At 36.3% G+C, this 18,177-nt stretch overlaps 1 protein-coding gene across 2 annotated transcripts in view; it reads left to right on the forward strand.

Annotated features, from left to right (window-relative positions):
- LOC138714846 (beta-1,3-glucosyltransferase) overlaps nt 1–18,177 on the forward strand; it is a 291,403-nt gene that overhangs the window by 24,201 nt on the left and 249,025 nt on the right. The window contains exons 1-2 of one of the 2 annotated variants that reach the window (XM_069847041.1): nt 7,921–8,036; nt 8,153–8,218. In XM_069847041.1, the coding sequence (XP_069703142.1) occupies nt 7,967–8,036; nt 8,153–8,218 (136 nt within the window). In that variant the 5' untranslated portion in view covers nt 7,921–7,966. Of the gene's footprint in view, nt 1–7,920; nt 8,037–8,152; nt 8,219–18,177 lie in introns of those variants that run through there. The other variant, XM_069847042.1, reaches the window with a different exon arrangement.

Below are 18,177 nucleotides of genomic sequence, written 5' to 3' on the forward strand. Positions count from 1 at the left end.
CTAATTGTACATTTATTTTTCTAACACTAGTATTTAAGTGTTTTTTAACATGACATTTTCCTACGTTGCATTGTACGGTCTTTGGAACAATATAATATAATATAATATAATATAATATAATATAATATAATATAATATAATATAATATAATATAATATAATATAATACAATACAATACAATATAATATAATATAATACAATGTAATATAATATTGTTTATGCTCGACCATGCCGAAATGTAGTAATTATACACCTGGTAGCAGACCTTTAATGCATGTCATTAAAGTACACCTACTCATTAAAGGTCAGGTCTTTCAGCCAATGACGACTCAGGTTACAACTGTTCAGCCAATGACAGGTCAGCTTTCTACCGTTATAAAACCGCAAGTATCGATTATTCTCGGATATGCAATCGAAAGAGAATTAGCGAAAAGTCACGGAGGCTGGAAATCCAATACTGTCGCAGAAGATTATGTTCTGTTACTATAATAATTAGCGTTAATTGTAAATAATATTCAAATAAATTCAATTTGTCATCTCGTTTTTCAATGTCGAATTCAATAATCAAGGTTATAATATTATCAAGTTTAACGGGACTACGTCAAGGTCAATGACATTATTGTTCCTCGGAAAAAATTAATACTTTCGCGTCTGCGCACATCTCAGAATTCATGACCTAGAACAAGGTCACTTCCGATCTTGTCAGTTACAAATAAAATGTATACATCTGAATACCGGTAATTTCAAGTTAGAAATATGGTCGAGCATAAAAAGTCGTATGAAACTCGCCTATAATGGTAATTAAGAAGCTCGTATGAAAATTATGAAACTCGCTTGCGCTCGTTTCATAAATATCCATACTCGATTCTTAATTACTATCATTATAGGCTCGTTGCATAATGTACTATTCCGATAAGTTAGTAAATAATATACATACATTATTTGAGTTGCGTCTGTAACTTATCTAACATTAATTTAAACTTTAAAGCCTTCGACAGAGTAAACAGAAATAAATTAGAGATTCTAAAACATGATGGTATTCCAATCAATTAATAATAGTTATTTATGGAACAAGTTGATAATCTTGATGATTATAGCATGAGTGAATATCGTTCGTGCGACAATTTTTATGAGTGTTATAATAAGATTATCCACGAGTTGGATACAACACTTTATGGCATCTTAGCATTATAAATTGTATGATATAAATTATGAAAGAAATTCGGGATCCATAGCTGACAGAGTCTTCATATGTTCGTACCGATTAGTTGCGCCTGACATTGACAATGAATAAAGAGAAATGGACGTGTTTGCAGGTTATGTTACAAATGTTCCTTTATTTTGTTAATATAGTTTCTCTGAACCACAGAACTGTTTTATGTGATATTAAAAAAGTGATACAAAATTGTTAAAGATTGGAAATAAATGATACGTTATCTTGTGTCCTGCATTTCATTTCGTGTTAACGTCGCGCGTAGGAGCGGTAAGCAAGATAGCAAGCGTTCCGGTATTACGTCATAGCGGATATGTCATTGCTTTTATAGGCACGCGTGCTATAATAAGCCGATTACGCACGATATTAGATGTAGTAACAACCTGATAATAATAATTATAGGATGGCATAAAAGCTTATACGATATTTACAACGATAACTACATAGGCCTTACAAGTTAGGATTGAAAACAAACTTTCGGAATGGAAGTTTATAAATCAAGGAGTCCAACAAGGTTGTGGCCTTTCACCTCTTCTTTTCGTAACATACATGAACTCTGTTTTAAAGGAATGGAAGCTAAAACCACTCAATCGATTATACCATCTAGACACATTATTTATTTGTAGACGATGTAGTGTTTGTAACGATCTCAGAAGATGATCTTCAACATTCGGTCCACTCTTTCCACGAAACTGCAGAAAATTACAATATGGAAATTTCAACAGCAACATCTAAAGTTCTGGCCTTTTTAGAGAAAAGATCCAGTTCGTAGTAAAATTATCATTAATAATAAAATAGTATAACAAATTAAGCAATTTAATTACCTCAGGTATGAAACTGCATATTAAGAAGAAAAAGATCTCAATCAAAAAGCATTAAATTCAACACAAATCAATGGGAACTACAGAGCGTTCGAGCCAAGACGTCCCCCACTACCATGGAAACTGGTTGGCGGGCGGGAATGATGCGAGTCCCGGCGTTATGATTCTCACTAATACGGCGTTGTTGTTTTGTGATGCACAGTATAGAACAATGCCTTTTTATATGTAAGATTTTCGTGAAATATACGTGGAGTACGTGTTACCGTAAATTCAGACGTCATTTCCCTGACGGTCCTGCGCCAAAAAAGAGAACAATACACAGACTCGTAAAAAAATTTAACGAGACAGATTCGGTTCAAAATAAGAAGCGTCGAGCGAATAAACGGATCTTAACTGAAGAAACATTAGACTAGACGGCAGTTCGGAAGACGGTCGGCTCCTACATGCGCCGTAGCATTTCTGATATGTGACGTCACAAGCTTGTACAGTAGAACCAATCAGAATCAGTCTATAACATGTACTTCCAGAGTTCGTTTGTTCACGTGTGAGCGTTTCAGTATATTGAATAAGTAAAACTAACATTTACTGTGTGTGTGTGTGTGTGTGTGTGTGTGTGTGTGTGTGTGTGTGTAAGATAAATAAATGGAAGAAGAGACTGTAAAAAGACGAGTATTGCACAGGCAGGCGCGGAAAATAGTGTTTAAGGTGTATAATTATTTTAAAAACGTTGACGAGCAGAACGCTGTCGGCCATCTTGATGCTGGCTGCAACGTTGCCAATGCGCAAGAAACGACTGCAGAAGCATGTGGTGTGGGATTGAGAACCGTGCAAAGAATATTATTAGTGAAGAAAATAGTTTATGTTTGATGTCATGCTTACAGTAATCAACGGCTAAGGTCATTATTGTCTTTTGATAATTTAAATTCTCTCCTGCGCTATTTGTATTACACGTGCTCGTGAAGTACGATGTGGCAATGTTGTACGCTGCCTTGCACTCTCTGTCTGTCTCGACGCAAACGCTAGCAGACTACCGCCTTTCGAATTGCCGTCGACTCTAGATGAAAAATGTTTTCGATTAGAACGAAGCCCTCAGAAATCTTTGCGCAGATTAACCCAGGAAGTAAGGGTGTCAAAAACCTCAGTTCAACACGCCACAACTAAATTGTTGAAGTTAAAACCGTACAAAACTTGTGTAGTGCATCGCGTAAGTGAAAATCAACTACAGAGAGTGTCCGGAAATGTGCTGAAGCGATGGCAAGCATGCTTGAATGCCGAAGATCACCATTTCCAGCAATTACTACAATAAGGTAAGCCTTTTATGTCAGTATTATGAGTTTCATTTTGCCGCAAATTACAGTCACCGTTTGGCGGGAGACGGATGACCCGTATAGCATGCGGAGGCCGCGCGGCCACCGGTGCTGAGTGGCCATCTTGGCTCGAACGCTCTGTATTGTAGGCATCCAACAAGGAAAACTCGGTGGGCAGAAACCAGCGGGCATGACTGTCTCGCGCAGATGACGTATGGTCCCGTTTCCAGTATACTCTCAAGCCTACTGCAGGGGAGTAAGAGGGGTATAGCATGCGCGCCGCGAGGAGTCCAAGCTGAGTTTTGTTTGTAGGATACCTATAGTAACATTTTTAAACCAACCATAGTACAGAAACACACACGCACTATAAATCTACAAAACATTAGCCAGATCTATACTATGCTAGGGCAGTAAGGCCTGGGCAGTCCGCAGTGTGGATATACAAAGATTGACCGCGACAGAAATAAAATTTATGAGACGTAGCCTACAGCACGCTACTCCAGAACAGATATAAGAGAAACTTTGGTATCATAGAAGAACTAAAAAATTAACCAATCATAGATTACATACAAAACTATAGAAAACATTAGAAATCTCCTGTAAGAAGAATGAACCGTACCAGAATACCTCGTCAGATTCTAAATTACAAACCAGCGGGCAAGAGATCCTTGGGTTGACCCTTCAAACGTTGAATAGAGACCATAAAGGATCCCTCGGTCCAAAACATACAAAGGTGATGATGATGATGAATTTATTAAATACAAGATACTGTCGTGTATTATAAAAGAATGAACATTTTCGACTTAGCCTATATAAAAGTAATCTTCAGGTCGAGTAGAATCACTTAAGAACGCAATGTTATGGCAGTTTATATGTGTGTATCCAATACCCACCCACTTCACTTGCGTGATTCGGGTTCCGCATATTGCGGATAGATGGCAGAACTGACCCATTTTCTAGATGTACACCACTTCGGCGGGTCACGCTGTACATGATGAGTATCTGTGGAGAGTTATGTGTACTAGGGTGAGTGTATGTGTACGTGTAGTGTATGGAGATGAGTGATGATGAGGAAGGGAGAAGGGGAAACCCGGTGCCGGCACGTAGCCTACTCCTGTCGAATAGCACCAAGGAGGCCGCCAGGCTTAACGTCCCCATCCGACGGACGAATCACTATCAACAGTGACGTATGTCTTCTCTTCATATGTACTGCGGAGAGATTTGGGATTTAACCCAGGCATATTGGTGCACAATCTAGTGATTAGAGGTTATGCACCATCTCTCCTAGTCCCGAGGTAGAAATTTTACATGAAACTTTCTGACCCCGTCGGAAATCGAACCCGGGCCGGTTAGTCTGGAGGCAGGTACGCTACCACATAGCTAACTCGGCGGACTATGGCAGGCCATACTATTTTACATTTTGTATGTTGGTTATGTAAGTTTACATGCAAAATGTAAAATACTATAGCCTGCCATAACATTACGTTCTTAAGTGATTCTATTCTCTGCCAGGTTAAATAAAGCCTTATTATTATTATTATTATTATTATTATTATTATTATTATTATTATTATTATTATTCGACCTGAAAATGTCTTTTATATAAGTTGAAAACGTTCATACTTTTATAATATGTGACAATATCTTGTATTTTAATAAATTAATGTTGGATAAGTTACAGACGGAACCCAAATAGTTTATGTATAGGCCTATTATAAGTTCAGAGACCATTGCTTGCTTGCAGTCATCTGCTCATTAATTACTAATTACTCATATATCAGAATTCGATCCTTTATGTTAAAGCTGTATCATATACAAAATTATTTATAATCGATGGAATGGTGAAAGCAAGATGGTATTTGGCGAGACAAGGCCAAGAATTTGCCATGGTATTACCTAACATTCGCCTTACAGTTGGGGAAAACCTCGGAAAAACTCAGACCGGTAATCATTCCATGCGGAAATCGAACCCACGCCCGAGTTCAGTTCTATATAAGTACGCAAGTGCACCGGTGGCCATTATTATATTTCACGTGAATTATTCCCGTAAAAACTGAACATGAACAAAATCCGACCAACAGTGCACGAAAAACTGCTGTATACGAGATTGCTTCAAGTAGAGTTTACCTCGGACGCTACGAAAGCACGCAGAGGACATGGAGATGAAGTCCACGAATTTAAGGTTTATTGTAATACTAGCCGTACCCGTGCGCTCCGCTGCACCCGTTAGAAATAAATATAAAGTAATTACATAATTAAAATTGGACATTTGATCCAGGGAACATTCATGTTTGATAGAAGGATAAATCGTTTATTATGTTACTTAATTTAATTGTATCAAAAAAATTAAAATGCGATCATTTTGATCCAGAGACCATTCATTTGGTCATAAAAATTATTTTATGAAATACAGGAAACGAATGTACAGAATAGCCTATCAAGTTTTCTGTGCATAAGAAGCTATTTTAATCTTACCTGTCCTCGATTCACTCAGAAGTTACTGTAATAACATTATAGCATTATGTCCATCTAGAGAAACTACACTTTCCAATGGTGAATTAATAATTAATTATACAAATCGGTTAATGTAGCTTCCGATATTACTTCATACAAACACAGAAACATTCTCTGTAAGCTGCCGTATGTTTCATAGCTTTCGATTGTTGTTTTTATTTCATTACACCTACCGCCTTAGATGGCGTTGTTATTGTAATTTTGAAACTCATTTATCTCATTAAATATCAGTCCTATCAAAATTTTGTACAGAATAAAACTTATCGGAAATTATTTTTAAAGAAACTTTTGCTATGTAATATTTTTCATTAAAATTAATAATAAGGGATATATTTCGATTTATTTAATCAAGCCCCCTTATAACCCCCCTTTTAAATAAAATATTTTGAATGCCATATAGCCTAAATTCTAAGTTAAAACGAACTTAATTTATCCAATTTTCATATAAATCGGTTCAACCATTATCGCGTGAAAAGATAAACATCCAGACAGACAGACATACAAATAAAAATTTCAAAAAGCGATTTTCGGTTTCAGGGCGGTTAATTATATATGTTAGGACTAATTATTTTTGGAAAATCGAAGTTACCAGGAAAATTTCGGCTACAGATTTATCATTAGTATAGATAAAACTAGCCGTAACCGTGCGCTTCGCTGCACCCGTTAGAAATAAATATAAAGTAATTACATAATTAAAATAGGACATTTGATCCAGGGAACATTCGTGTTTGATAGAAGGATAAATCGTTTAATATGTTACTTAATTTAAATTGCATCCAAATAATTAAAATGCGATCATTTTGGTCCAGAGACACTCATTTGGTGCAATGACAATTCCTTTAACATGTTGCTTAATTTTTATTACATGCAACCATAGTTTAATGAAGATTGACATGATTTAGATTTAATGTGTATATATTATTTTACTTGTTATAGGTTTCCATTGAATTATGGTAATAACTTAATTTTAACCCTTGTTTTCTACGTATTCAGTAAATGGCGCTTGGCCCACTATGGTTCTGAACCCTTCAAATAAATTATATGATATATTACATATTATATTATATTATATTAGATTACATCAGAAGTTACTTTAATAACATTATAGCATTATGTCCATCTAGAGAAACTACACTTTCCAATGGTGAAATAATAATTAATTATACAAATCGGTTAATATAGCTTCCGATATTACTTCATAGAAACACAGAAAAATTCTCTGTAGGCTATCTTTCATAGCTTTCGATTGTTGCTGTCCAAGGCCCCTTATAGACGAAGTCATTTGTTTTTGAATTCATTACACGGCCTTAGATGGCAGTTATTTTAATTTTAAAACTAATTTATCTTATTAAATATCAGGCCTATCAAATTTTTTCAAGGAATAAAACTTATCGCAAATCATTTTTAAAGAAACTTTTGTTATGTAACATTTTTCACAAAAATCAATAATAAGCGAGATATTTCGATTTATTTAATTCAGGCCCCCTTATAACCCCCCTTTTAAATAATGTATTTTGAATGCCATATAGCCTAAAATCTAAGTCACAACGAACTTAATTTATATTCCAATTTTCATCGAAATCCGTTCATCCATTATCGCGTGAAAAGGTAACAAACATACAGACAGACATACAAACAAAAATGTCAAAAAAGCGATTTTCGGTTTCAGGGCGGTTAATTATATATGTTAGGACCAATTATTTTTGTAAAATCGAAAATTACCAGAAAAATTTCGGCTACAGATTTATTATTGTTATAGATACGAAATTCTTCCGTTTCATATTTAAGACAATCGTTCTGCTGAACGCTCAGTTGTTAATTTCAGTGCTGCAAAAACTGTCGTAAGCGCGAAGGAAAGACTCTATCGAACCCTCGACTCATTAAGACCGGTGCTAATGTTCGTGATCGCCCCTTTCTCCAGGATTTTCGGCAGGGTCCTAGTTAATCAGTCACGTTCACAACGAAACTGTCATCTCCGTTAAGAAGTTGGTCTGTAGTGGGAGTCCGTGCTTGTGTCTGATGGTATCGGATGCTCATGCGCGAGAGTCTCGGTGCGGAACTCGAGTGTAAGTTGGGTGGCCTACCAAGCAAGGGGGACTGGCGGCAGTGTCATGTGTTTCCACTGCATGGTTTCGTGGTGCGTCTGTTGTAGCGGCACCACCGAATTAGCCATGCCAACAGGTACGATCCTAGATAGCGGGTAGAAGCGCATCTTTCAACCGTAACACCTCAATTTCTCCTGTCATTTGCGTACTCTTTTTCGCGGGTGTTATCGAATGCTGTATTAATTTTTACAGGAAGGACATGGAGTGGTGTACTGATTCTTGCTTGGTTGTTAACCGGTGTATCTACCCAGGCATTAGGTGAGTCATGTCTCCATTTTAAATTGAGGACCGTTTTTGCAAAACTTGCTAACTGAAAAAAACTAAATTTTACAGGAGAGACAAAACACTATAGTAAGCAAGTTTTGCTGTATCCCTCACTTATAGCAGAAAGCAAGTTTTGAAAAAAAAACGATCATACTTTGACACACTAAAATGAAGAGAAATAACCCAATTTTACTAAGACGCTTTGAACATCATGTAGAGGCCTGCCTTATGTTAACGAATGGATCAAATTCTCAATTTTGCAGTTAGCAAGTTTTGCAAAAACTGTCCTCAATTGTTCTTATGCACGATTTTTATTCAACGCACGCATAATAATAATAATAATAATAATAATAATAATAATAATAATAATAATAATAATAATAATTTATTTATTTAGCTACTTTACAAAAAATAAGATCATATAAAGTGTTCTTGAAAATGCGAAAGTAAAAATATACATAAGATAATATAAAAATATAAATAATGCACATCACAAAATAAAGTAATAGGCCTATTTATTTACGTTACTAATTTCGTAACGTTTCATTTTACAATGTGAGATTAGAAATTTGTCAAACGAGGCCACAGGCCGACTTTGATAACCAGTCGAGTATTGTAATATGAAGTTAAAACATGTGTATCGTACAAAGTTTTATCCGCTTTGAAAAAAAAATGTAAAGCTGAATATTGTCTACATGTAAAATTTTTATGGCCGGCTATATACATTAATTGCTTTTGTAGCTGGACCTTGAAGGAGAAACATTTGAAGAATGTTATTGTCGGTATTGTTACCGTGACTAGTCAATATAAATATTAAAAATATGAGTGTTATTGATATTGAATTAGCAGCAAATGCTGCTATGGATTTATTAATTCCAACAAAATCGCGACAGAGGTTATGAAGAAAAATACGAGAAGTTTGTACAGTAGTGTTAAAAAAAAAGAGGAGAATGTTTCTGAAAGGGTTATGCTGGCATATGTTTCAATGAAATGTGAAAAAAAAATCAAGTTCTTTATGACTATTCTAAGCTGACGTGTACGATCTCATTGAAGAAAAACGTGGACATCTGTAAGTACACAAAATTGTTAGCTTTTTCTTTTTAAAGCGGAAAAGCGAATTGTGAAAATGTTACCATTAATGTATATAACAAATAAAAATTTTACTTTACGACACTCAGTGCGGTAAAGTTCACTTTCCGACATTCAGTGCGGTAAAGTTCACTATCCGACACTCAGTGCGGTAAAGTTCACTTTCCGACACACAGTGCGGTAAAGTTGGTCATAAGAATACTCGTTTCAATGTTGTTATGTTTCACTTTACGTTACCAGAGCGGATAAAATTAATTATAGTATAAAAATGAAGGCAGTATTATTAAGAGTTCTTTTTGTGTTGGAGAATAGTTAGAAAAATAATTTATACACATTCTTTTTAAAACCGAAATTATTCATTAACGGTGGGTGCGAATAATTATTAACAAAAGAGTTGTATAATTTTTGGCCAGTTTTATAATAGTTTATCGTTATATAATTAGTCTAATAAAGTATATATAAATGTATTTCCTACATGGTCGAATGATAACAATAGATGAAAGCACGAGGAAATCAGAAAATATGATTCCAAATCACCGAACTACGAAACACACCACGATTCCTTTCACTGGTTGCTGATTCTGCAAGGCGCTGATCCAATCACTGGAGCGACAACTTCTTCCATTCGTCTGTTATGTAGGTTACAGGATTGTGAATAATTATCGTATATATATATATATATATATATATATATATATATATATATATATATATATATGAGACCGAAAAAAGTAGAACGATGTATAAGGTAAGTGAGGAGTTGCCAAATTAAAAATCGCCTTGCTACGGAGACCACTTCACTGACAATTTCGCTTTGCTGGTTGCCGGTAAAGCAAGGCGCTAATTCAGTTTGCCTTACAAAGGCGGCACCTCCTGCGACTTACTCGTTGCACTTCTGCAAAGCGCTAATTCAGTTTGCCTTATTGAGGCGGCAATTTCTCAACTCGTCCATTATGCAGGAAAGAAGGACTATCAGGTATTGCGAATTTAACACATTCTAAAATTAACCATTTTTCACTCTTGGTTTCATTTTAAATTCGTGCGAATTGACGCAAGGTACTTATAACTAGAAATCATTTCTGTTAACCATTTTTATAATAATAATAATAATAATAATAATAATAATAATAATAATAATAATAATAATAATAATAATAAAATTAATAATACTTACTTACAAATGGCTTTTAAGGAACCCGAAGGTTCATTGCCGCCCTCACATAAGCCCGCCATCGGTCCCTATCCTGTACAAGGTTAATCCAGTCTCTATATTCTCAAACACCCTTAACCTATGTTCCTCTCTCATAGTGAGAGTCCAAGTTTCGCCCATACGTGCTACATGCCCTGCCCATCTCTGCGTTTTATTCCTTTGCTGTGGTCGTGCCAGAGAATCAGTCCTATTCCGAGGCTTATTGTAGGGATTCGTAACAAGCTGTTTTTTTACGGTGATGGGTTGTTAGCCCTTCGCCCAACCCCCAAGCTGGAGGACCACCCCTTATCGGCTGTCCACGACTGCTTATTCAATATATTCGCAGCTACCCTCCATATCTGGAGGCAGTCTCCTCTATCCGCAACCTGAGGACGCGCCATGCCGTGGTGATAGGGACCCACAATACATGGAATAATAATAATAATAATAATAATAATAATAATAATAATATACTAGACCACCGGCTCAGTCGGCTGAAGCGCTCGCCTGCTGATACGGAGTTTCGCTTGGGCGTAGGTTCCATTCTCGCTTGGGCTGATTGGGTTTTTTCCGAGGTTTTCCTCCAACCGTAAGGCGAATATCAGGTAATCTATGGCGAATCCTCAAACTCATCTCGCTATCACCAATCCCATCGACATAGTAGTCATTAAAAAACCAACTAAAAAAATAATAATATCTAAGTTTGTTCATTACTTTGCATATTTTTATTGGTACAGGAACCTTACTTCCGACTTTGCCTCGTATAATATATTTATTAATTTTATTTTTTGACTTTCCCTCGTATAATACATTTATTATTTTTATTTTTTGGCTTTCCCTGTTATAATACGTTTATTATTTTTATTTTTTGACTTTCCCTCGTATAATATGTTTATTATTTTTTATTTTTTGATTTTCCTTTGTATAATACGTTTATTATTTTTATTTTTTGACTTTCCCTGGTATAATACGTTTATTATTTTTATTTTTTGATTTTCCCTCGTATAATACTTTTATTATTTTTATTTTTTGACTTTCCCTGGTATAATACGTTTATTATTTTTATTTTTTTACTTTCCCTCTTATAATACGTTTATTATTTTTATTTTTGACTTTCCCTCGTATAATACGTTTATTATTTTTATTTTTTTACTTTCCCTGGTATAATAAGTTTATTATTTTTATTTCTTGACTTTCCCTGGTACAATACGTTTATTATTTTTATTTTTTGACTTTCCCTCGTATAATACGTTTATTATTTTTATTTTTTGACTTTCCCTGGTATAATAAGTTTATTACTTTTATTTTTTGACTTTCCCTCGTATAATACGTTTATTATTTTTATTTTCTGACTTTTCCTGGTATAATACGTTTATTATTTTTATTTTTTTACTTTCCCTCGTGTAATACGTTTATTATTTTTATTGTTTGACTTTCCCTCGTATAATACGTTTGTAATTTTTTTGACTTTACCTCGTATAGTACGTTTATCATTTTTATTTTTTTTTTACTTTCCCTCGTATAATACGTTTATTATTTTTATTTTTTTACTTTACCTCGTATAATATGTTTACTATTTTTATTTTTTATTATTTTATTTACTTGGTTACTTAACGATGCTGTATCAACTACTAGGTCATTTTCAATGAAATTGGTGATAGTGAGATGGTATTTGGCGAGATGAGGCCGAGGATTCGCCACAGATTACCTGAAATTCGCCTTACGGTTGGGGAAAACCTCGGAAAAACCCAAATCAGGTAATTAGTCCAAGCGGGAATCGAACCCGCGCCCGAGCCCAACTGCAGATCGGCAGACAAGTGCCTTATCCGACTGAGCTACGCCGGTGTAAAATACGTCCAATTAAGGTAATGAGACTGCACACAGGATGAAAGTACAGTCAGACCTGCAGCTAGTAATATACTAGAACGCTCTCTGTTTGTCGTGACAATACAGAAGCGAATAGATAATTAATCCCAAGTTTTGACGCACGATAAAATTATCTTAAACCTTTATAAGAACTTGCACTTTAAAGGGTGTAATTGATATTTGTTACTGAAGTGTTGTATCAGTGAAGAAGTGTGTTGTGTCAGTGAAGTGTGTTGTGTAAGTGAAGTGTGTTTCTGTCAGTGAAGCTTTACAGTTTATAGTGGCAGTGCAAAGTATTTGAACAATGAAATGTTTTTGAAGTGTTACTGAAATCAGGATAGAATCAGTGAAATGTGTCGTAGTTCCAGTGCAGTGAGTGAGTTGTCAGCGAAATCAGTGTAGTGCTGAAAGGTGCTTGTGCAGGTATGAATATATCATACTCGTGGGTTTTAGTTTGAACTTAGGGTTAAGATACAAATTAGATTCACTTTAAATGTTATTTTAAGTGATCATGCTTCATTTAATTTAGGAAGCTCCCTGTTATTATTATTATTATTATTATTATTAATTTATTATTAATTGTGTTTATTATTGTCATTATTGAGTGTAATTAGCAGGCTTCGAGACTTCGGACCCGATAGAGCAGTTCAGTGGGAAATCCGCATAACGGCGTACTGAGTATAGTGGTGAAGCGTACAGTGGGTGGGGGTACTGTAGAATGGATGCCAACAAATACGCAAAGGAAAACGCTCTGGATTTGAAGGTTCTGACGAATAATTTGGTTTTCATACAAACCTATTTTCAAACTGTGTCTGAAACTATTACACGGTTAGAAAAGTCAGAGCAAGAGGTGCTGGAAGCCCTCAAATTAATTTAGAAAATGATGCAGAGAATTAATGAGACACCAAGTACACCGGTTACTGAACGTGTAAAACACAAGTGGAAATCAATTTTATGTAAAAATAACGGATATGGTTCACTGTGTAATATAAGCAGCAAATTAGTGGACATAGAGTCACCCGAGAATAAAGGACTGTCTCTTAGAGACTGCAATGATGTTAGGTTTTTTCGTTTTGCTCCTATCACGTCATGAGACGTAGAGCGCAGCTTTCTACAGTACAAACTTCGGCAGATAACCGAAAAAGATTTAGGCCTACGTTTGAAACACTGAGAATGTATCTTATAGTAGGTACATTGCAATTCGGTACTGTAACTGCACTTCCTAAAGACGACCAATAGGATAAATGAAAAAATTAAAATTGCTACATGCTTATTTCCACCATTAATACTGTGTATAATTAAACACAAATGCTTATAAAAGACAGGAGAATAAATGCTTTTCATATTCTTTTGACAATGTCATTGTGTAATGTATATTTACTTTCAGAATGTACATATGTGTGTGTTTCCCCTTACTACCGCACTCTACTCTAAATAGCAACGTTGTTACCTCAACACATCTCTACCTTTCGCTACCTGCAGCGAGTCAACAACCTATAGTGCATGCACAGTAAACTTATTGTATCGGGTCCAAAGTCTCGAAGCCTGGTAATTAGTTACCACTGCCACCGGTTATATACCTATTTGCAGTGTAAATAAATAAATACATACAGTGCATTAAACCGGTTTATCTAAGAGGAAGTATTTACCCATAATAAGAGACTCTTACATGCATCACAGTAGCAGTATAACATATCTGCAGTATATCAATTTGCAAGGAAAAGGTCTCGTTCTAATATTTAAAGTGACACGCAAATCAAATTTACATGCATTAATAATGCAAATATTAAAAATTACGTTCTTAGTGTTAGACTGAGTAGACTCTATACAGTGTGTATGAAAATTCGACCTACAAACTTCCAGGGTAGGAATTTCTTGACAAACTCACGTCCGGAAATGTTCACAATTAATTATTGTGAAGCGTCGAATTCTGCAACGGAGACAGACAACCCGGCGCACATTGTACCCTGTTCTACATTTACAACACCTGCAAGGCTTTAATGGAGACGAAGTAAAAGCTTGTGACGAATACTGTGCTGCTACACGCTCCACTTAGGTCAGTAATTGGCAGGTTCCTGCACTACGTGCATGCACTGTGTAAGACTGAAATAGCATGCATATTTCATGTGCGCGGAACTGGTTGTCAATCGAAGCTGTATATAACACATGAGGATGACGAAGAATGAGTGGAACAGAGAAAAATTCTCTCCGGCACCGGGATTTGAACCCGGGTTTTCAGCTCTACGTGCTGACGCTCTATCCACTAAGCCACACCGGATTCCCATCCCGATGTCGGATTGAATCCTCTCAGTTTAAGTTCCACATCTTGGGTTCCCTCTAGTGGCCTACCCTCATGCACTGCGTCATAGATGTATGACAGTGGCACAATGTCCATACATGTGCAGAGGTTCAAATCCCAGTGCCGGACAGAATTTTTCTCTGTTCCACTCATTTTTCATCATATGATGACGCAGAATTTCTGCACGGAAATATCATATGTACTTCGGTACATCATAATAATACATGAGGATGAGTTAAAGATTAGCGTCTTGTTTCGATGGTGAAAAGTGAAATCACTTTTATAATAAGTCGCTTTAATGGTTTAAACAATGAAACTATTATACTATGAGTATTTTTCATATCTCAACTGTACAAAAAATGTCAGAACACTTAAAAATAACATAAAAAAGGAATGTTTCTCTGGAAAATAAAATAAGATTTTTTAAGAAAGATCTCTAACGATGTATAACATATTCAGGGTAAAAAATAATATTAAATAATTAGTATATTAAGAAACAAGTTTATGATGTTATAGCCTACATTGTTATAGCACGAGTCAATGTTTAGGGAACGAGCGAAACGAGTTTCCTAACTTTTATGAGTGCAACAACTGTTTAATATTATAAACGAATTTTATGTTCTATTTGTTTGTACGACAGCATTATAAAACAGAAGTAACACCAAATTTGTAATGATTAGTAGTTTGAAATAGTCTATGAAGAACGGGGTTGCTATGGCAACAATGATGTATTATATATTTTTTTGCTAAGTATATTTATACACGCTTTAACATCTGTGGTCATATCGCGTGTTTAGGATCTGTGGATATACCAGTAGGCCGTTGTCACTATTGTTGAGTTCCTGTTTCTATTGTGTGTTGTACATGGCTTGTGTTCATGTAACTGATTTAGATTTTGATAGATGTTTATGATATTGGTGAATGAGGCGGTGATGAATCATGGTGTGTAAATTTAGAATCTGGCATTTGCCTTTGTGACTGAGGGAAACCATGAAAAATCCCAGTCAGATTTCCAAAAGTCAAATCCCTACTCAATGGACGGCGGTTTGCGTCAGCCGAAGAGGTAAAAATTCATGCGACAAGCGCTCTGCGGGAAGTGACCAAAGATGGGATGCAGAAATGTTTCGAGAAGAGGTATGGACGCTGGCAAAAGTGCATCACTGCCCAGGGGGCGTACTTTGAAGGCGGTGTTGTGTAAATGGTTATATGTCATCTGCAACAAAGGCATAGTCCCGTCGCTCTTATTTCTGGCAGCCAATCACGTTGCAGATCGGCTAAATTTAAACGTGTGAGTCTTGTGATTCGCTTCTGATGACGTTATACACTTCCTAAGGCTCGATAAATACTTAAAATAATCACCTGCCATTTTGGCTCTTTCGTTGGCGTTCGCAAAAGCAAACGAGGACGTTATTTGCTGCTTAATTATATTTGCTCAATTACAGTGCGTTTGATTTATCATCATAGGAGCTACGATATGATCATGTTTAACGGTGCGACAAATAGATTCCTCGTCTGGTAGTTCGGCAACGAAAGAACAAAAATGGCGAACGATACTGCCTACCTAGACTTTATAGAGCCTTCATTTCCTAAAGCCTAAGCCGGAAATAACAGCGACACGACTATAATTACACATGTTCGCACTGAGTCTATACGCCTGGAGAGTAGGTCACATACCACACGGACAAGGCAGAGAAGTTGCCTATAGAGCTTGGCGTTGCCACCCGAAGTTCCGGTACTTTCTGACTACTAGTATTACTTACTGGCTTTTAAGGAACCCGGAGGTTCATTGCCGCCCTCACATAAGCCCGCAATTGGTCCCTATCCTGAGCAAGATTAATCCGTTCTCTATCATCATATCCCACCTTCCTCAAATCCATTTTAATATTATCTTCCCATCTACGTCTCGGCCTCCCTAAAGGTCTTTTTCCCTCCGGCCTGCCAACTAACACTCTATATGCATTTCTGGATTCCCCATACGTGCTACATGCCCTGCCCATCTCAAACGTCTGGATTTAATGTTCCTAATTATGTCAGGTGAAGGATACAATGCGTGCAGTTCTGCGTTGTGTAACTTTCTCCATTCTTCTATAACTTCAACCCTCTTAGCCCCAAATATTTTCCTAAGCACCTTATTCTCAAACACCCTCAACCTATGTTGCTCTCCAAGTTTCACAACCATAAAGAACAACCGATAATATAACTGTTTTATAAATTCTAACTTTCAGATATTTTGACAGCAGACTGGATGATAAAAGCTTCTCAACCGAATAACAACAGGCATTTCCCATATTTATTCTGTGTTTAATTTCCTCCCGAGTATCATTTATATTTGTTACTGTTGCTCCAAGATATTTGAACTTCTCCACCTCTTCAAAGGATAAATCTCCAATTTTTATATTAATAAATTTATTAAAACATGTGTAATGGACACATGCGTGTATTTGGTTACTGTATCTCGGCTGGTTCCCAAACAATATTGCTTTGAATTATATTAAATTGGCATTTGTTTGAATATTAGGTAAAGTTTTATTCAATAAATTGTAACATATCCAAATTATCACACTATACCCAAATTACCCCCCCCCCCCCATGTATCAGTCGGTTCGAAATCGAATCCTCAATATAATAAAAAAACTATTTGAATTATTTTTACAGTACCGGTTTCCATCAAGCAAATTCACTACGGAGGTAATACTGTAGTGTGAGAGAAAACACTGGTGTATCGTATGTCAAGATTAGGACGCAAACATGTACTACAGCGAGCGAGGGATGAAATTAGAGGAGGGGTCGGGTTGAAGTCCTCCCCTTGTTCATTAAAAATTATAGCGCGCTGAACATCAAATTCACGCCGAGGTAGTCCTCTGATTGTGAGCTTCGTACCGACGGCACAAGTGCAACTTCCGTAAGAGAACAAGCTGGAATTTACCGGTCGTATTTTACGCCACGGCTAAGACGAAGTTTAATCGCTGCAGGGAAGATACTGTCATCGGTTCGAATCTGTTCCAGGACATTGATGTTCGTCTGTCGTAGAACTGCTTCTATTACCGTCCGATGCCATGCTGACCCCATGCTCTGTGAGTTCCACCCCATAGCCGCCTGGAAGTCCAGGCATGGACTTAGACATGGCTCTTAAAAAGATGTAGAGCATGTTTCTCAAACTATGGTTCGCGGACCACCTGTGGTCCCCGAGGTCTGCTCTTGCGGTCCTTCAAAAAGTACAGAAGAAAAAATAAAATTCAAACGAATTGCGTATCACACTATAGCTGAAAATCTCCGAGTTAGGAAATGACACATGGCAATCACCTTTCACTTTTTCTCCCAGTACTGACATTTTATGAAATTTATTACCCTACCTCTTTACCGACTTCCCACTCTACTCTCAGCAACAAAAGAGGGGTTTAAAGCACTATGAACGTGGTGTTTCTCGCCATATTTTCCCTGCACATCAGCTGATGACATGTGGCTAAGTACATTGGCATATCTTCCAGATGTATTCTCAAAACTAAACGA

Source organism: Periplaneta americana, chromosome 15 (assembly GCF_040183065.1).
Source record: "Periplaneta americana isolate PAMFEO1 chromosome 15, P.americana_PAMFEO1_priV1, whole genome shotgun sequence".
Taxonomy (NCBI): Eukaryota; Metazoa; Arthropoda; class Insecta; order Blattodea; family Blattidae; genus Periplaneta; species Periplaneta americana.